The 22,624-nt window shown below is 31.0% G+C and overlaps 1 protein-coding gene across 3 annotated transcripts in view; it reads left to right on the top strand.

Annotated features, from left to right (window-relative positions):
• The first annotated feature begins 1,410 nt into the window (after positions 1–1,410).
• The window catches only part of LOC111419103 (Sex combs reduced), a 40,061-nt gene continuing 18,847 nt past the window's right edge, over positions 1,411–22,624 (top strand). For all 3 annotated transcript variants that reach the window (XM_023051860.2, XM_023051861.2, XM_023051863.2), the window contains exon 1: positions 1,411–2,412. In XM_023051860.2, coding sequence (XP_022907628.1) covers positions 1,725–2,412 — 688 coding nt within the window. In that variant the 5' untranslated portion in view covers positions 1,411–1,724. The remainder of the gene's footprint in view (positions 2,413–22,624) is intronic.

The following is a 22,624-nucleotide window of genomic DNA, read 5'->3' as shown; positions in this document are numbered from 1 at the left end:
GTCACACTATACCTAGAACTAGAATCATTTGGATTTAGCCGCACGTCTCTAAAGATGGCTAAACCCAAATGATTCTAGTTCTAGGTATAGTGTTAATTCTACATACTAATAGTACTAGTGTTAAACTATAAGTCACACTATACCTAGAACTAGAATCATTTGGGTTTAGCCGCACGTCTCTAAAGACGGCTAAACCCAAATGATTCTAGTTCTAGGTATAGTGTTAATTCTACATACTAATAGTGCTACTGTAAAACTAGAACTAACACTAGACTAAGAACCAGAAAGTTTTGGGTTTAGCCATACGTCTTCAGTTTTAATTGTTATTCAACGTCAGATTGTTAACTTTGATTGTTTTACTCTAATTGCCTTTGAATTAAAATTTTGTGATTCTTTTTTTATATAATACATTTCAGAATAAAATATTTCAACATTCTTGAACCATCAATCCATCCACCATAAACTATGCCAACTGACAAAACGCCAAATAGGCAACATAAATTCAAACGTGCGTCTTCACTTGAAACTTTTTTCTGTTTTTGGCAACAAATTTTTTTATCACATAATACGAGATTTGGTGTTGACACAAAAAGAAAAGATCTTACTAGAAGATTGAAAAAAAAAGGGGAAGCCTCCTGGTTTTCATAATAGACAGCCGCCACTGGACTGTCATAATAATAGCGCCGCTCAAAAATTTACGACGCCATAAATATGGTCACGGCGCTCGAGCCGTGTGCCCTCAGGTTGGTGCCCCTGTTGGCACCTGTGCTAATTTGAAGGAGAAAACCAGAGGAACGATACTTATTCTACTACAACACACTACAAGAGAGAGAAAGATGAAAGGAGGAATGAAAAAGAATGGTTTTGTTGTTGTATAATATAGGGGAAGGTTGGAATGTTAAAGTGTGTGCTCCCGAGTGTGTGTTAATTGATCATAAAAGGAGTTGAATGTTTTAAGATAGATGATGGAAAAAAAATATATATGTAAATTTATAAAACTCTTTTTAAATTGAAAAACTTGTTGATTTCAGTGTGGTTTCTGCACCCTGCATTCAACGTTCCTGAAAACCCCTGAAAACAATAATCTTGTACGTTTCAGTGGTTTGAGTCGATTTGGAAACGTTTAAACGGTTAAAACAGTGGCGAAGATGACTGTTAACGGTGGTAGCTTCATTCCGGGAGCAAAAATTCTTAAACAATCCACAACAAATTATCAATTTTCAGAGGCCAAGTCGTGGCCACACCTCCGGTTACAGCCTTTTGCTCCGCCTAGCGCGTGCGCTTGGTATGAATCGAGACTGTAACGAAAACTCCTCCCCACTATTATTGCCATCTTTTTCAGGCTAAAGTAACGGAGGGATTGGTTATCTCCGTTTAATACGGTTACTACACTATGCTGAGTTTCAGAGAGCTCAAACTCAGTCGTATCGCAGCCGAACGAACGACTTCCCTTTAAAAACACTTAGATATAAACATCCACGTGACCCGTCGAGACGCCAGTCGTCGCTGGTTGCGTCGTCCTTTCAGTATTCCAAATCGCGTCATGCGTTTCAGTTGTTCGAATAGTTTCAGTCGTTCGAATAGTTTCCGTCGCGATAGTGATCGGATGTGAACAAACAACTATAAAGTAATAAATAAATAAAATAAAACATAAAGTGTTGTAGTAAAATTATCAAAAATTTTCATTGTGATGGTTTAACCAAGAAAATAGGACTTGTACAAAAATGAGTTCGTATCAATTCGTTAACTCTTTAGCCCAGTGTTATGGCCAACAGGCCCGATCTGGTGATCAAGCTTCAAGTCCTGGAGCTGATTATTATAATCCTAACGCTGCATCAGCGGCTGGTTACCCACCGGCTTGTTATTCACCCCCTCAAGTTGGTCCGCAATATCCACAACATCCATATGCAACCCCCGCGCCAGGACATGGTCTTCAACCGACCATGGGTGATTACACTCAACTTCAACCCCAAAGATTAGGGAATCCCCATCTTCATCATACATCACCGGGCGCGCAAAGTCCCGGTATGCTCAATCCATCAGCAAGTTGCAAATACGCGGATTCAACTTCTTCAACGGGAGTTGCATCCCCGCAAGATTTAAGCACCACCGGCCCACCAACTAGAAGTACACCGCCTCTTGCCACTCAAACATCCAATAATAGTGGTAGTAGTGTAACCATTACGTCGAAATCCACGGGACTTACGTCTCCGTTATCGGTGAATACATCACCATCAGTTAAACCTAGTTCTTCAGCAACCGTTTCGCAAAATTTATCATCACCAGCATCGAGCACTAGCTCGACGTCCAGTAATGAAAAATCCGGTGGCAACAATAATAATAGCAAGAGCGGTGGAAATCCGAATCCACCACAAATCTATCCGTGGATGAAGAGGGTACATCTTGGCCAAAGTAAGTAGAATCATTAATTTTAATCGAAAATGACGATGATGATGACATGATTAATGAATGTGTTAAAAAAAATAATAAAATAGGACACCCTCTATATATTGTATATAATTTTATTTCACGCGATGATCTAAGAGGGAAAAAAATTAATGTAATTTCGATTTAAAACATTTTAAAGAGGCATTTCACACCATAACTATACTCATGATAGATTATCGTTTGTGTAAAACATTTCTAAGGCCTTAATATGACGCGTCGAGTGTTATTCACGATATATTTTTTCACGGAAAGAAAAAAAGTAAATCTGATGACAAATGATCCTTCCTTGTTATTGTGAATAATCAACATTTTTAACTCGCAGTTTCAACATATTCACGGTCTTTGATAAATTAAAATGACACTAAATAATTTCTAAAATAACTAAAAAAATTTATTATTCTTGTAAGCCGAATCTTTTTGGTTTCTACCTCGGGGTTACACGACGTGTTATTATCTGTAAACGGGGATCATAATTGCATCTCTTGGTCGAGACGTCTTCATGATTATAATAAGCGTAATTTTTGCCGGCGCGGGCTGGATTTCATCGTTTTTTACTTTTTCTATTCGGTTCTTTTATTTATTTTGCCCAGTGAAGTTACTGGACCCTCTGGAGAGAGAGTTGCGCGAGCTGTTACGAGATGCTGGGCCCCCGGTTTGATTTATAGAGGGGCCTCAGAGCCGCAAAGGTAACCGACGAACAGCCCCCCTGCTATTCCTACAGGAACCCCTCGTTCTCTTCCTACGGACGATAATTTTCAATTTTTCCCTCTTTTACTCGCTGTACACGCGATTATAATATTTTTATTACCGTCAATAAAATAGATTGGAGTGCACAAATACCATTTTTTTCGACTCAAAACCTTTTAAAACAAATCAAAAACAACAAAGTTGCAATTTAGTTATTTTCTTAATCTTCGTCTAAAATGCTTTAAAACGAACCCAAACACGACGATGTTATCTCAAAAACAACCGAGATATGACATTTTTACAAACAACGATCGTCGATTGTTTTAAATTAATTTTTTTGTTTTTTAATCGTATCTCGCTTATTTTTTAAAATAAATTAGTGGTGTTTGGGCTCATTTTAAACGTTTCTTTATTTCGTATAAGATGGTTTAATAAAAATCCGATTAAAAAATTAAATAATTTATATATAATAGAAAATTGAGCTAATTTTTTTTAATTAATTATATAATTAATGGTGTCGTATTTAATTAATTTCACATCAATTCTATTTTATTAATTGATAGATAAATTATCCTTGAATGTGCTAATTGTTACAACATGCTCATTATTCATAATTTGAATATATATTTGAATCAAAATTAATTTTTATAAACTACATTTTTTATAAAAGAAATAAGATAACCACGTTTATTAGGACGAATCAAATTTATATCATGTCAAAAGTGTATCTCATTTCGTTGAGATAACGTATCAAAAATTATGCAAATAGCGGCTAATGATGGGAAAAAAGGCGGCCAACGACAAATGGACCGTGTAAGAAAGGAAAAAATGATTAATCATAAATCATTTTAACATGAATTTGCGTTTTACAACAACAGAAATTTCTTTCAAAGTGTCTACTTAGAATTGTTTTTCTTTTTCGTCCTCGGTAATCTGGGTTTGGTAATTGGAGAGAAATTATCGTTGAGATTCACGATGCGAAAAGGTAGAATAAGAAGCCGATAAATTCACGAGAAAATATCGCTTATTGCCGATCGAAGCAATACGTATCACGATCTTCGAGAAACTTCTTTGGTCCACCATCGAGTTCTGAAGTTGCGAACTAAGGAGATGGGCGTGCCCAAGCAATAGCCGACCAACGCTTACCGACTTAATTAAGATGTTAAATGCAAATTTCGCCCAGGGAACATGGTCGGCAACTGAGCAGTCCGCCAAGTCGAGAATCGCCCGGTTATTATATAAATTATACAGTATTAAGGTGGAGTCGAGGCCCCAGAGGATGGCTTCATCCTTCCTTTTACCCCCGTCGTCTATATACGCCATCGACGAGTCGCGTTAAAATGATCAAAAAGATTTAAAAAAAAACTATCTTGCGCTATAAATCTACTCATCGACAGCTTAACCAACCAACTCAATATCTTCTTTTGTACCGTAGTACTTTTATTACTTATAAAAAGGGGTTTGCCACTTTTCTTTTTTTATAAAAAGTTAATTCAAAAAAAAAATAGTCAAAGAATAAGTTTCCACTCGACTGAGTAATCTAACACCCCGTTAATGTCGGTAAGAAACATCCTTTGTTGGATGTTGTGGCGTGTTTATCCAGTGTGTTAAGGTAGTCCCTTTTGTAAAAGGGATCGAGGAGATACAATGAAGAGGTGGGATTTTGGGGATTCAAAATGATCCTTCCTCAGCCACGCGTGTCGTTCTTGATTTATTTTATTTCATATTTAGGAAATCAAACGGTTTTTAACAAACTACTAATAAAATTTTTTTAATAATTTCTTTTTTCCATAGTTCAGTTTTAACAATAAGTCAGTAATCACACAATCTATAATGCTTTCTGATAGCCAAGAATTGTGAGAATATAAAATATACAATTTTGTCATAACTTAAAAACAAATGACTATCGGGATTGGAATATGAGGTCAAAACGTTTGTTTTGAAAAGCCAAAATAGAATAAATTTTGGCGCAAATACAGTGTATTTGTTTGTTTATGACAAAACTAGAAAAATTGAAAAACACTATATACTCTTATTAAAGAATCGACAAGCTTAGGGTCCAAATCTGCACATACTTGTCTAACGTTAATTGTTTTGAGACTTAATTTTGTTGTACTGTTGGTACAACAAACTCAATGAAATATTGGACTTATAAAAGTTAAATATATGTTGTGTATTGAACAATAACTTTTGCAGTTTGAATTTCTAATATTAGATCTATTGCCTTAGAAACCAAGTACATAATGCAGCTATAGCTTTGATAAATAAGTTTTAACAAATTGATTTTCAACCTTTTAGCCACTGCCTTAGCAAAGCTATTAACTCCCAACGCTTCGGCAGTAGAGCTCTAAATAATATGTTCGTTATTGCAGAGTAAACATTGTAGCCCATTTTTGGCGTATCTATCCTCCTACCTTGGCTAACTTCGGCTTAAAAGTCATTAATTCGTATTGAAAAGAAAGCTTTTCGAATATTTGAACTATTGCCTCAGCAACTGTGCTGCTTCAACTTAAAAAATAAGGTTTCAAGTCTTTCAGAACGTAATCTTATAGTCAAGGAAACTGTAATTAGTACAGATTTATTGAAAAGTAAGCTTTTCAGTCGGGTTTTCAACTATTTCAGCTACTATCTTAGCAACGGGGCTGCCTCGGCATACAAATAAACATCTGAATTGAAAATTAAGCTTTCTAGTACAGTTTCCAAACATATGCACTAATTCGGCATCATAGTTAAATAATAGGAACGGATATGCAAATATCCGGTATCCGGCCTATCCAGCCATTTTGTAATATCCGGCCAAAGTCGAGAAAGAGTTCTTGAGATATAAATTTTTGAAATGATCGACTATTTTTTTGCCGATTAAGTTTTAAAAATTCGTATAAAATCCATTTATGGGAATATGAGTATGAAAATTTCCCAAAATGTTAATAAAAGTGTGCTCTTTCCAATGAACCAACTCGTTTTGAAAAATTACTTTTAGTTTTTGAGATAACTACATTTGAAGTTTTGATAAAATTTTCGATGTTGCAATTTGCATCGATAATTTTCAAAATTCGCTATAAAATTAATTTCTTGAAGGATCCTTGTGGAAATATCACCAATTATTAATTAAAGTATCCTCTTTTTAATGCAAAAAGCCGTTTTGTAAAATCACTTTTAGTTCTTCAGAAATACATATTTGAAATAATCGACAATTTTTTCAAATTTTGCAATTTTCGCCGATTAAGTTTTAAAAATTCGTATAAAATCCATTTCTTGGAATACGAGTTTGAAAATTTCCCAAAATGTTAATAAAAGCGTGCTCTTTCCAATGAACCAACCCGTTTTGAAAAATTACTTTTAGTTTTTGAGATAACAATATTTGAAGTTTTAATACAATTTTTGATGTTGCAATTTGCATCAATAATTTTCAAAATTCGCTATAAAATTAATTTCTTGAAGGATCTTTGTGGAAATATCACCAATTATTAATTAAAGTATCCTCTTTTTAATGCAAAAAGCCGTTTTGTAAAATCACTTTTAGTTCTTGAGAAATACATTTTTGAAAAAATCGACAATTTTTTCGATTTATGCAATTTCCACCGATTAAGTTTTAAAAATTCGTATAAAATCCATTTCTTGGAATATGAGTTTGAAAATTTCCCAAAGTGTTAATAAAAGTGTCCTCTTTCTAATGAACCAACCCATTTTGAAAAATAACGTTTAGTTTTTGAAAAAACAATATTTGAAGTATTGATAAAATTTTAGATGTTGCAATTTGTATCGATAATTTTCAAAATTCGCTATAAAATTAATTTCTTGAAGGATCCTTGTGGAAATATCACCAATTATTAATTAAAGTATCCTCTTTTTAATGCAAAAAGCCGTTTTGTAAAATCACTTTTAGTTCTTCAGATATACATATTTGAAATAATCGACAATTTTTTCGAATTATGCAATTTCCATCGATTAAGTTTTAAAAATTCGTATCAAATCCAGTTCTTGGAATATGAGTTTGAAAATTACCCAAAGTGTTAATAAAAGTGTCCTCTTTCCAATGAACCAACCCGTTTTGAAAAATAACATTTAGTTTTTGAAAAAACAATATTTGAAGTTTGATAAAATTTTTGATGTTCCAATTTGCATCGATAATTTTCAAAATTCGCTATAAAATTAATTTCTTGAAGTATCCTTGTGGAAATATCACCAATTATTAATTAAAGTATCCTCTTTTTAATGCAAAAAGCCGTTTTGAAAAATCACTTTTAGTTCTTGAGAAATACATTTTTGAAATAATCGAAAATTTTTTTCGAATTTTGCAATTTTCGCTGATTAAGTTTTAAAAATTCGTATAAAATCCATTTCTTGGAATATGAGTTTGAAAATTTCCCAAAGTGTTAATAAAAGTGTCCTCTTTCCAATGAACCAACCCGTTTTGAAAAATAACTTTTAGTTTTTGAGAAAACAATGTTTGAGGTTTTGATAAAATTTTCGATGTTGTAATTTTCATCGATAACTTTCAAAATTCGCTATAAAATTAATTTCTTGAAAGATCCTTGTAGAAATATCACCAATTATTAATTATAGTATCCTCTTTTTAATGCAAAAAGCCGTTTTGAAAAATCACTTTTAGTTCTTGAGAAATACATTTTTGAAATAATCGACAATTTTTTCGAATTTTGCAATTTTTGCCGATTAAGTTTTAAAAATTCGTATAAAATCCATTTATGGGAATATGAGTATGAAAATTTCCCAAAATGTTAATAAAAGTGTGCTCTTTCCAATGAACCAACTCGTTTTGAAAAATTACTTTTAGTTTTTGAGATAACTACATTTGAAGTTTTGATAAAATTTTCGATGTTGCAATTTGCATCAATAATTTTCAAAATTCGCTATAAAATTAATTTCTTGAAGGATCCTTGTGGAAATAGCACCAATTATTAATTAAAGTATCCTCTTTTTAATGCAAAAAGCCGTTTTGAAAAATCACTTTTAGTTCTTCAGAAATACATATTTGAAATAATCGAAAATTTTTTCGAATTTTGCAATTTTCGCCGATTAAGTTTTAAAAATTCGTATCAAATCCAATTCTTGGAATATGAGTTTGAAAATTTCCCAAAGTGTTAATAAAAGTGTCCTCTTTCCAATGAACCAACTCGTTTTGAAAAATAACTTTTAGTTTTTGAGATAACAACATTTGAAGTTTTGATAAAATTAAAGTATCCTCTTTTTAGAGTTGCTTCGTTAATCAAATCAACATCAAAAAACTTAATAAGTTGACATATCTTATCAGCTTTCTTATTAATTTCATTTTTATTCAAATATTGCAATAATGTGGCAATATAGGGTATCACTTCAGAAATGCACCAGAAATTATAACCATAATAGCCGGATAGATATGCCGGATAATTGGATATCTGGCTTTTCGCAAAATCACTATCCGTTCCATCACTACTTTCCAATATGATTTTCAAATATTTGCGATAGTACCTCTTATTACTTATTAGTAGTAATGCATTCTTATTGAGAAGTAAGCTTTCCAAGAGGTTTTTTGAGGTTTTTAGTACATTCGTATTGAGCCTTAGAACATGTTTTACAAATATTTGTGCTACTGCCTCGGCTTGTAACAACTACATTAGTATTGAAAAGTAAGCTTTCCAATATGTGTTTCAAATATTTACGCTACTGCCTCAGTAGCAGAGCTGCTTCGGCTTATTACCAATGCATTCGTATTGAAAAATAAGCTTACCAGTAGTACAAATAGTACATTGGTATTGAAAAGTAAGCTTTGCAATAGGCTTTTCAAGTATTTGCGCTACTCTCTTAGTAGTGGAGGTGCCTCAGCTTATAAATTATACATTCGTGTTGAAAAGTAAGCTTTTCAGTCCGTTTTTCAAGTATTTGTGCTAACTCCTCAAGATAAACACCTTGAATTGTCTTCAATAAATTCCACGACCTAATAATGTCAAGTATGCTTAGTTAAAAATTGTCATGCCTAATAAGAACTAATAGACTATAAATAATAGTGTAGTACAAAAAAGTGTTGTACAATTAAATATAACTTTTTATAAATTTATTGGTCATAAATTTTCTTTTAAAAGTAAGTCACCCGTTTCCTTCGTGTTAGAAAGCAACAGTCGTGACTTCAACAGGTGTATATATTTCGCAGAGACCTTTCTGAACAATCGAATATAAACCCAGTTGGGTAATAATGCGGGCAGAAGCAATGGCTTGTGACCCCCCGGGCCATAAATATACCCTGCCCTCGTTCAGTGCTCGTATACTCGTAGTGGAGCACATCCTTAAACCTATCCAGCAGCACATGTTTTGGAGAAGAACACGTCTTAATTTCCCCACCCCAAAAAGAGAAAAAAAGCTCGCACTCCATCTCTATCTTCGTTTCCCTATAAAAACGTCGTCGTTTAATCTAATGGCCACTATTATAGACCAATTATGACCAATTTAATTTGCCCCCGCACGAATCAATCCTTTTTACCCGCCGCTAACGATATTTTAATAACGCAGGACTTTATACTAAACCCGGGGGTGAAATCAACCCCTAAACGTTTAATTACGCATTGTTTACATATCGTAGAAAGAGATTAATTTTATTTAATTTTTAGTTTTCAATTCAAATAGAAAACTTATTTCGATCTGTTTGCGAGGTGTTCATGACGATTACTAATGACTTTTCGAGGTGCTTGACGGGCGATGAGTGGGAAAACCTCAACTGTAAGACGCGTTTCTTAATGGCGTTGAAGGTTCGGGGTTATAAAGGCGATTGACTCAAAATGGTTTCGTGGATAGATTCTTTGAGTTAGAGATGCTGTGAAAATTTCTTCGACTTCCTTTATAATCCCCCGTAGTACTATTTTTAGTGGTATTAGGTCGTCGTTTTCAATGTCCTCTTTCTCGTTTCGACGTTGTCGTCGTCGTCTTCGTAGTCGTCGTTCTCGTCGTCTTTCTTGACATCGCCTCACCACCCGTTCTTAGACAATCGAATCTCATTTATCAACGATACGTTTGATTGATAGATCTTTGCCGTTTAATGTTGTTCTTCGAGACGCCTGTATGTCGTTGCGTGCGGTCCCGAAATTCATTCATTTTACGTTTTTAAAACTCCTCACGATACTCTTTTCACGGTATTAATTTAATATTAAATGATTTTTATTTTCTTATTATAAGTGAAACAAATTTTTGCTGCTTAGTTTTGGTAGATTACCCGGAACGTATTCTATTTTCGACCGTATAAATCAAAAATTCTCCGGTATTTATGTGGACAAGTGCGCATACCCGTTAGATTTATGTATTTACACTAGCCCACAATTTTTTTTTTCATCCAACATGTTCCATCGCGTTTTGATTTCGCCACCATAATTTTCCCCGGCGTTAATCGTCTATGGTACATAATGTCTTGTTAATGTTTGCTTTGGCCCGACCCATCGCGATTACAACTTAAATTCAAAATTAAATTCAAAACAATTATAAACGACCCGATTTTTGATGTATTTAAATGTAGGTGTTGTGATATTCGAATTAAACTCGGATCTTTGCCAAGATTTTGTCACCAAATTTTGTTGTTTTTTGTTTTGGATTCCAACTCGATTTAAAATGGGTTGTGATTTCCACTGTTTTAGAAAATTTGTCGACTAAAAGAACAATTTATTTTAAAATAAATTTTAAATTAAATCGTATCATTCAAGTATTACGTTGTAAACGTTAACATGTCCATAAATCTATCAATATACACATTAGCAGCGGTTAAATAGGGTTAATAAAGCCCACAAAACCTCGGCCATAAATTTTCTACCAACCACACCCCTAATAACCTCATAAACCGCGACAAATGTCTAACACCACCACGTGCCACTAAAATACTTTCGCGCACACACTCACACATAAATTTGTTTTCTAATTATCCTAGCGTTGTAGTTTTCACGAACATTTTAACTTTATTATAAACCTTACCGCTTCTATAATATTTATAAAGAGGCGGTTTAACATCGCCCAGTTTTTTTTTAAAGACCCATATGTTAACCATCTGTGCATTTCATTTTTCCCCTTTAATATTGTAATGAGACAAGTTATTAGTTAGGGTGGAAAAATTTATAACATATTTAAATAAAAATTATTTAAAACGATAAAATATATATAACCTAATTCTTCTCTTTTTAAGATGATGATAATGAATGTTAGATTAGAGGACTGTATTCTACTATAAATAATCTTTTGTTTGAATGTTACACGATGATAAATGTGAGAGAATGATATTATTTAATTCAGCCAAGGTCGCTTGTAGCCGAGGTTTTACAATTAATATAATGTCAACCTCAAACTGATCACGATCTTGGCTAAATTTAGTAATATACCAAGAAATATATATAAACTATCTTGTTCTGTATCAACGTGATATTAAGCTACAGCCTCTTGGAAAATAAATCTCGGGCGACTTCGAAGACGTAATATTTTGGTAATAATATAATATAATATATACAGTGCTTACCAAAAGTAACGGATAAATTCGTTAAATTAAAAAGTTTTTATCTGATACATTATTTATTTCTGAATTTGGTACAGTCAAAATTAATGTTAGCTACATCGAAAAGAATTACCTTAAAGTTTCATAATTTTCCATTCATTGAGATAGAAAAATAGCAGTTGCCATGCGTAACTATGGTAACCAATTGTTTGTGTTTGATTATCTTAATAATTATTGATCGTATCGAAATACTTTATAAACAATATTTGTTGAGAATTCCATGACAAACAACTTTTATTAATGACATTTTTTAGAATAACTTAATTTTAATTTCCCTGTGAATAGTATGGTACGTTGATTTCGCGACAAATTCAAACCAAATTATTGATTTTATCGAAAAATGTTTCCTACAATATTTGTTTAAAATTTAATTTGCAATCGATTAGTTTAATACAAGTTTTTTATATTTCCGCCAGGTGGCTCTGTATACTAGTATAAATGTCAATATTTCTGAGAATATCCTTATAATTATTGATCGTATCGAAATACTTTATAAACAATATTTGTTGAGAATTCCATTACAAACAACTTTTATTAATAATATTTTTTTAAATAACTTAATTTTAATTTCCCTGTGAATAGTACGGCACGTTGATTTCGCGGCAAATCGGGAATTTCAAACCAAATTATTGACTTTATCGAAAAATGTTTCCTACAATATTTGTTTAAAATTTAATTTGCAATCGATTAGTTTAATACAAGTTTTTTATATTTCCACCAGGTGGCTCTGTATACTAGTATAAATGTCAATATTTCCGAGATTATCCTTATAATATTATTGATAGTATCGAATTATTTTATAAACAATATTTGTTGAGAATTCCATTACAAACAACTTTTATTAATAATATTTTTTAAAATAACGTAATTTTAATTTCCCTGTGAATAGTACGGCACGTTGATTTCGCGGCAAATCGGGAATTTCAAACCAAATTATTGATCTTATCGAAAAATGTTTCCTACAATATTTGTTTAAAATTTAATTTGCAATCGATTAGCTTAATACAAGTTTTTAATATTTCCACCAGGTGGCTCTGTATGCTAGTATAAATATCAATATTTTCGAGATTATCCTTATAATTATTGATAGTATCGAATTATTTTATAAACAATATTTGTTGAGAATTCCATTACAAACAACTTTTATTAATAATATTTTTTAAAATAACGTAATTTTAATTTCCCTGTGAATAGTATGGTACGTTGATTTCGCGACAAATTCAAACCAAATTATTGATTTTATCGAAAAATGTTTCCTACAATATTTGTTTAAAATTTAATTTGCAATCGATTAGCTTAATACAAGTTTTTAATATTTCCACCAGGTGGCTCTGTATACTAGTATAACTGTCAATATTTTTGAGATTATCCTTATAATTATTGATCGTATCGAATTATTTTATAAACAATATTTGTTGAGAATTCCATTACAAACAACTTTTATTAACAATATTTTTTTAAATAACTTAATTTTAATTTCCCTGTGAATAGTACGGTTTTGATTTCGTGGCAAATCGGGAATTTCAAACCAAATTATTGATTTTATCGAAAAATGTTTCGTACAATATTTGTTTAAAATTTAATTTTCAATCGATTAACTTAATACAAGTTTTTAATGTCTCCACCAGGTGGCTCTGTATGCTAGTATAAATATCAATATTTTCGAGATTATCCTTATAATTATTGATAGTATCGAATTATTTTATAAACAATATTTGTTGAGAATTCCATTACAAACAACTTTTATTAATAATATTTTTTAAAATAACGTAATTTTAATTTCCCTGTGAATAGTACGGCACGTTGATTTCGCGGCAAATCGGGAATTTCAAACCAAATTATTGATCTTATCGAAAAATGTTTCCTACAATATTTGTTTAAAATTTAATTTGCAATCGATTAGCTTAATACAAGTTTTTAATATTTCCACCAGGTGGCTCTGTACTAATGTAAATGTCAATATTTTTGAGATTATCCTAATATAGTATATAGTTACAAAATGGAACAGTTTCAGAAATATTTAGCATTTATTTGACAGTATTGTATTATAACTAATCTTTCCTTAGATTGTTTAATGTTGATTTCGTGGACTAATACCCGAAATGAATGATATTGTTTACTTTCCAAGGTCACTTGTGCCCGAGGCGCTACTTCAATACCATATTGATAATAAAATAATGACAGTTTCTAGAATTTTTGACACTAAATTAACACTATTCTAATATATTTTTCGTTAGAATGTTAAATGTTTAATTCGCGGACTAGGAACTAAAGAGTATGATATTATTGAATTAAGCCGAGGTCGCTTATGGCCGAGGCTCTACTACTTTTAATCGGACGTAAACGACATCCGCTAAACTCAGAAAACGAAACATACGAAAATGCTGAATACAGGACATAGGAAGTTAGACTCTCGGATAAACATGTAAAATTAATGGAAGACGACAGACTCGTTGACAACGCCAAATTGAATAATTAAGTAACAAAAAGAACACAGGGAAGAACACCAAAAGAATGCTAGATCTCATCTTACGGAGACGATGTTTTGGCAATGAAGGGATAGCTGTACCAATATTGATATCCATATTAGAAAGCTAACTAACTAACTCCTCGGCAAGCAACCTCGGCTAAACTTAGAACAGAAGATCATTAAATTCATTTTATTAAGTTGATGCTGTACAATTCATATCAACCCAAAACTGGTAGACACTAACATATAGATACAATATTAGGCAGTATCAGATGTCTATCAGCTGTCTATCATTTATCTGATTATGTTTAAGGTGTTCTAATCTAAATGATCTTTCATTATAATGTTGCATGTTAACAACCGGAGCAAAAATGTAAAATGTAGTCCACTTCTCCATAACTTATCTCAATCTAAATCTCTGAATCATCATCAAATACATTTATATATTTTGATCAAAAATGCTGCTCTAAATCGATTAAACGTCAAAATTGTTGATTTTCGAAAATTAACTCAATCATAACTCATAAAATAAAAGCGATGGGGAAATATTTTTTATACATAAAACCTTAGTATTGGACCATAAAGACTAGATCCATAACAAGATTGAACCCAATTATTACCATTTTTTATTTATAAGCTCTAAATCGATTAAACATCAAAATTGTTGATTTTCGAAAATTAACTCAATCATAACTCATAAAATAAAAGCGATGGGGAAATATTTTTTATACAAAACTGGTAGACACTAACATATAGATACAATATTAGGCAGTATCAGATGTCTATCAGCTGTCTATCATTTATCTGATTATGTTTAAGGTGTTCTAATCTAAATGATCTTTCATTATAATGTTGCATGTTAACAACCGGAGCAAAAATGTAAAATGTAGTCCACTTCTCCATAACTTATCTCAATCTAAATCTCTGAATCATCATCAAAATGCAGTTATTTAAATTTAATTAGTGAAGTAGCGAGATAATCAGCCAGGAAAATTAGACGAAGGTGGCGAAAACCAAATGAGTACCACATATACATTCGGTCAAAATCTTTGAACGTTTAATAAAGAAGGACTAAACAGTACATCGTAAGATGAATTTGGTCCATTTTAGCTGGGACGCTTATCTTACCTCAGACTCTTTTCCAGAGTCTTGTATAATGAAGAGCTGTTTTTTCGAAGAGACTAACTAAATGGAATTGAAGACTTGTCTTGGGCAAGACAAAGTATTGGCTATTATCTTGCTCTTAATCAGATAATCCATTTTTGATTTTGACGTTTAGTTACCTCGATTAAGAAAAATGATGAGATGCATTATTTATTAACTTAGTTAGTAATTTTAGCCATATATCATATACTGTTTCTTTGTATTAATTTTGCTATGGGTCTTTAGTTTCAATACAAGGTTTGACTTCTTATCAATATTTATGATCATTTCTGAGTGTAATTAATTAAAATGGGAAATAATACTAAGAGTGGGCCAAGAGTGGACAGATGCTACTTTTTCGTCGTTGGGCCATTATTACACTTTTTGGATTTATTACTTATTTTCTTTATTATCTTTTTATGTTGATAAGAAATAATTTGAATACAAAGAAACTAAAAATATTGTTCATCTTTGAGTTCATTGAATTACTCTGACGTCATTTTGTTTCAAAAAATCTTCAATCAAATGCAACTCTGCATTCTCCATGTCACTTGTCAATTTCAACGATGACCTAAAGAAGTCCGCGGTCGTTCCTTTGTATTCCTACAAAACGATATAGAAATCGTTTTTATCTTATTCTCGTCTCGCGTTATTAATGACTCGTCTATATTAATTACCGCGAGTTTAGGTGAGACGAGAGGAGGGGTTGAAAAACGTCGCGACATTCTTATGCACGCAAACATCTGTGCTTTAAGCCGCACAAGAGGTCTCGTAGTTATTGTAACAATAACGCAATAACAATAATCTACGTACCGCTTCGAGATAGTATTAAAGCGCAATTCGTTTTGATAAATGCCGCGCATAAATCAATGTTCCAGATAAAACGGGGCATTGCGTGCGAGGAATAGTATTTTATGGTTTTTATAGAAAAAAAAATTAATTAAAAAAGATTGTGTAAACTAGACTTGCAACAAGTTCGATCTAGTTATAAAGTCCTTTTTACACGGTTTCTAATAGATTTTTTTTTACTAAACGTAAAAAGGATCGATTAATCAAGTGTTCGGGTGGTGTTTTTGATCTCGCCTTTGGTAATTGAATAAAAATACCCTTCCACGGACGGCGGGCTGTATTCTGCTCGTTAGTCGTTTCGTATTTCCCGCTGCTTCGTTCGTATACTGTATATATACTATATATACGTGTGCATTGTTTCAAGTTCGTCGAGGCAAGGTGATTGATGATAAGCGTCCGAACGAACGACCCGTGGGTCGCCTGTCGGTAAATCAGGCAACGACGTTCTTAAATTATTGTTCCGCACGTCTCTCTCTTTTCTGGTTCTGCTACAATTAAACCTGGAAATGTTACGAAAACTGACAGATTCTACCCCAGTTCTAACAAGAAAAAAAAACCCAAACTCGTTATAATCTCATTTGTTATTATCAACCTCAATTGATTAATTATCATCAGATTAATGAATTAATCAACAACTTTCAAAATTGATACGTCAAAGTATTCTTATAAAATCTAAGAAAATTACAATTTTCTTTAATGTTAATGATGATCGATATATTTGCGGAACGTAAATGCGTAGAAAATACGTTGGTATTTCGGTAAGAAGGTCCGTGAAAGGCCTCGGACCATTAGCACTCGATAAATCATATTTTTATACTACTGGCAAAAGCGGGACCGCCGCTCCGTTGCCGAATCGGGCAAGTTTCACAACAGCACAAGTGCAACAAGCTTTTATAATATACGTAAAGGTGGTAGTAGGTATCCAGAAACTGACCGTTTATAATTTATTGTTTCGTAATACGGGCATAAATTACCGTTTAAAGAAATCGGTTAGCGTCTGAAAGCGGATTTGCGGTGGTCACACGGTCGAAAATCGCGAATTTATTACCACATCGTTCGAAGATTACTCGCGTGTAGAGTGGATAACAATTTTTCTTTTGCTTTATTTAATTAGGTACGTTACATAGCAGTGGTGTCCATAACGTCGATCGCAAAGCAGTTTTGATGAATCTGAAATATCTGTATCTGGGAGTCAGAGCAAAAAAAAGGAAGGTTACTTTAAACCCTTTGGTAGATCTTGGCTATACATTTATATATTTTGATCAAAAATGCTGCTCTAAATCGATTAAACGTCAAAATTGTTGATTTTCGAAAATTAACTCAATCATAACTCATAAAATAAAAGCGATGGGGAAATATTTTTTATACATAAAACCTTAGTATTGGACCATAAAGACTAGATCCATAACAAGATTGAACCCAATTATTACCATTTTTTATTTATAAGCTCTAAATCGATTAAACATCAAAATTGTTGATTTTCGAAAATTAACTCAATCATAACTCATAAAATAAAAGCGATGCAGAAAAACTTTTTATACATAAAACCTTAGTATTGGACCATAAATACTAAATCCATAACAAGATTGAACCCAATTATTACCATTTTTTATTTATAAGCTCTAAATCGATTAAACATCAAAATTGTTGATTTTCGAAAATTAACTCAATCATAACTCATGAAATAAAAGCGATGGAGAAAAACTTTTTATACATAAAACCTTAGTATTGGACCATAAATACTAAATCCATAACAAGATTGAACCCAATTATTACCATTTTTTATTTATAAGCTCTAAATCGATTAAACATCAAAATTGTTGATTTTCGAAAGTTAACTCAATCATAACTCATAAAATAAAAGCGATGGGGAAATATTTTTTATACATAAAACCTTAGTATTGGACCATAAAAACTAGATCCATAACAAGATTGAACCCAATTATTATCATTTTTTATTTATAAGCTCTAAATCGATTAAACATCAAAATTGTTGATTTTCGAAAATTAACTCAATCATAACTCAAAAACTAAAAGCGATGAAGAAAAACTTTTTATACATAAAACCTTACAGATGGGCGATCAAGACTAGATCCATAACAAGATTGAACCCAATTATTACCATTTTTTATTTATAAGCTCTAAATCGATTAAACATCAAAATTGTTGATTTTCGAAAATTAACTCAATCATAACTCATGAAATAAAAGCGATGGGGAAATATTTTTTATACATAAAACCTTAGTATTGGACCATAAAGACTAGATCCATAAAAAGATTGAACCCAATTATTACCATTTTTTATTTATAAGCTCTAAATCGATTAAACATCAAAATTGTTGATTTTCGAAAATTAACTCAATCATAACTCATGAAATAAAAGCGATGGAGAAAAACTTTTTATACATAAAACCTTAGTATTGGACCATAAATACTAAATCCATAACAAGATTGAACCCAATTATTACCATTTTTTATTTATAAGCTCTAAATCGATTAAACATCAAAATTGTTGATTTTCGAAAATTAACTCAATCATAACTCATAAAATAAAACCGATGGGGAAAAACTTTTTATACATAAAAGCTTAGTAATGGGCGATAAAGACTAGATCCATAATAAGATTAAACCCAATTATTACCATTTTTTATTTATAAGCTCTAAATCGATTAAACATCAAAATTGTTGATTTTCGAAAATTAACTCAATCATAACTCAAAAACTAAAAGCGATGGAGAAAAACTTTTTATACATAAAACCTTACTGATGGGCGATAAAGACTAGATCCATAAAAAGATTGAACCCAATTATTACCATTTTTTATTTATAAGCTCTAAATCAAATATCAAAATTATTGATTTTCGAAAATTAACTCAATCATAATTCATAAAATAAAAGCGAAGGAGAAAAACTTTTTATACATAAAACCTTAGTATTGGACCATAAAGACTAGATCCATAAAAAGATTGAACTCAATTATTACCATTTTTTATTTATAAGCTCTAAATCGATTAAACATCAAAATTGTTGATTTTCGAAAATTAACTCAATCATAACTCATAAAATAAAAACGATGGGGAAATATTTTTTATACATAAAACCTTAGTATTGAACCATAAAGACTAGATCCATAAAAAGATTGAACCCAATTATTACCATTTTTTATTTATAAGCTCTAAATCGATTAATCATCAAAATTGTTGATTTTCGAAAATTAACTCAATCATAACTCATAAAATAAAAGCGATGGGGAAATATTTTTTATACATGAAACCTTAGTATTGGACCATAAATACTAAATCCATAACAAGATTGAACCCAATTATTACCATTTTTTATTTATAAGCTCTAAATCGATTAAACATCAAAATTGTTGATTTTCGAAAATTAACTCAAGCATAACTCATAAAATAAAGGCGATGGGGAAATATTTTTTATACATAAAACCTTAGTAGTGGACCATAAAGACTAGATCCATAAAAAGATTGAACCCAATTATTACCATTTTTTATTTATAAGCTCTAGATCGATTAATCATCAAAATTGTTGATTTTCGAAAATTAACTCAATTATAACTCATAAAATAAAAGCGATGGGGAAATATTTTTTATACATAAAACCTTAGTAATGGGCCATAAAGACTAAATCCATAAAAAGATTGAACCCAGTTATTACCATTTTTTATTTATAAGCTCTAAATCGATTAAACATCAAAATTGTTGATTTTCGAAAATTAACTCAATCATAACTCATAAAATAAAAGCGTTGGAGACAAACTTTTTATACATAAAACCTTAGTATTGGACCATAAAGACTAGATCCATAAAAAGATTGAAGCCAATTACTACCATTTTTTATTTATAAGCTCTAAATCGATTAAACATCAAAATTGTTGATTTTCGAAAATTAACTCAATCATAACTCATAACATAAAAGCGATGGAGAAAAACTTTTTATACATAAAACCTTACTGATGGGCGATAAAGACTAGATCCATAACAAAATTGAACTCAATTATTACTATTTTTTATTTATAAGCTCTAAATCGATTAAACATCAAAATTCTTGATTTTCGAAAATTAAGTCAATCATAACTCAAAAACTAAAAGCGATGGAGAAAAACTTTTTATACATAAAACCTTAGTATTGGGCGATAAAGACTAGATCCATAAAAAGATTGAACCCAATTATTACCATTTTTTATTTATAAACTCTAAATCGATTAAACATCAAAATTGTTGATTTTCGAAAATTAACTCAATCATAACTCAAAAACTAAAAGCGATGGAGAAAAACTTTTTATATATAAAACCTTAGTATTGGACCATAAAGACTAGATCCATAAAAAAATTGAACCCAATTACTACCATTTTTTATTTATAAGCTCTAAATCGATTAAACATCAAAATTGTTGATTTTCGAAAATTAACTTAATCATAACTCATAAAATAAAAGCGATGGAGAAAAACTTTTTATACATAAAACCTTAGTATTGGACCATAAAGACTAGATCCATAAAAAAATTGAACCCAATTATTACTATTTTTTATTTATAAGCTCTAAATCGATTAAACATCAAAATAGTTGATTTTCGAAAATTAACTCAATCATAACTCATAAAATAAAAGATATGGAGAAAAATTTTTTGTACATAAAACCTTAGTATTGGACCGTAAAGACTAGATCCATAACAAGATTGAACCCAATTATCACCATTTTTTATTTATAAGCTCTAAATCGATTAAACATCAAAATTGTTGATTTTCGAAAATTAACTCAATCATAACTCAAAAACTAAAAGCGATGGGGAAATACTTTTTATACATAAGACCTTAGTATTGGACCATAAAGACTAGATCCATAAAAAGATTGAACCCAATTATTACCATTTTTTATTTATAAGCTCTAAATCGATTAAACATCAAAATTGTTGATTTTCGAAAATTAACTCAATCATAACTCAAAAACTAAAAGCGATGAAGAGAAACTTTTTATACATAAAACCTTACTGATGGACGATAAAGACTAGATCCATAACAAGATTGAACCCAATTATTACCATTTTTTATTTATAAGCTCTAAATCGATTAAACATCAAAATTGTTGATTTTCGAAAATTAACTCAATCATAACTCAAAAACTAAAAGCGATGAAGAGAAACTTTTTATACATAAAACCTTACTGATGGACGATAAAGACTAGATCCATAACAAGATTGAACCCAATTATTACCATTTTTTATTTATAAGCTCTAAATCGATTAAACATCAAAATTGTTGATTTTCGAAAATTAACTCAATCATAACTCATAAAATAAAAGCGATGGGGAAAAACTTTTTATACATAAAACCTTACTATTGGACCATAAAGACTAGATCCATAAAAAGATTGAACCCAATTATTACCATTTTTTATTTATAAGCTCTAAATCGATTAAACATCAAAATTTTGTTGATTTTCGAAAATTAATACCAATAGAAATGATGTATTGGTGTGCATAAAAATGATTCTAATCGATTAAAAATATCTCAATAATGGTTAAAAAGGTCGATAGAATTAATAAAAATAATTCCATAAAAATTTAATACTAATTTAATAATGACAGATAATTATTCAATTACATAATACTTTACACAGAAATAGCACAAAAACGTGCCCACTGATCTAACAAATCATTAAGTAATTTACATAAACAATAAATCATCCGTAATTTAAATTTAAAATTGAAATAATTTTTTTTTTATTTAGAAAGGTAATCGTAAATAGAATGGGTATTCTTGAAACTAAACCACTTTATACTAGGAAGATGTTATCACATTTTACAACTCCAGAAAATAATTGAATTTAAAACGGAAACTTGGGCGAGGAAATCGGCAACTTTTCGACGATTTCCTAACGGGGTGCTTGTTATGTCAGTTCTGACAACTTAACAACGCGAACGATGACGCGGCTTTATACTCATGGTAAAGTTTTATTGCCCGGTTGCACGAAAGGCGCACATCGATTGACTTTGCGTACGGTTTTAACGATCAATCATTACGGCCGAAGCCTGCCAAACTTGTTTTACTAATTAATATTTATTATATTACGTGGGAAACGGGTGTATTAATAATGTTTTTAGCGGTATAAGACTGAAATTAATTCCGAACGATCTTTTCTAATGATCGCGCTGTCATCGGAAGCGATTTTCTCGTCTCGGTTAATTACCATCGAAGTAATTCCATCAATTACCCGACAATAATTTACGATTTAAACAAGGGCAAACTTTGTAATTGCAAAATTTGATCATAATGACCTGTTATTTGTACCTACATAACTACAACCCAATGCGGACTGTTATTAGTTTTAATACTTTATCCGCAATGTAATTGGATATAATTGAATATAAAGTAATAAACGTTCGTGTAATGATGGTAATTGCTTCTAAATATTATTATTAGTGTGAGTTTATTGCCGAAAATATATTTTTAAGCTCACGTTAAGTCGATTAAATCAAAACAGATTTGGAA

Source organism: Onthophagus taurus, chromosome 10 (genome assembly GCF_036711975.1).
Source record: "Onthophagus taurus isolate NC chromosome 10, IU_Otau_3.0, whole genome shotgun sequence".
Taxonomy (NCBI): domain Eukaryota; kingdom Metazoa; phylum Arthropoda; class Insecta; order Coleoptera; family Scarabaeidae; genus Onthophagus; species Onthophagus taurus.
This window is presented reverse-complemented; position numbering and strand designations above follow the sequence as displayed.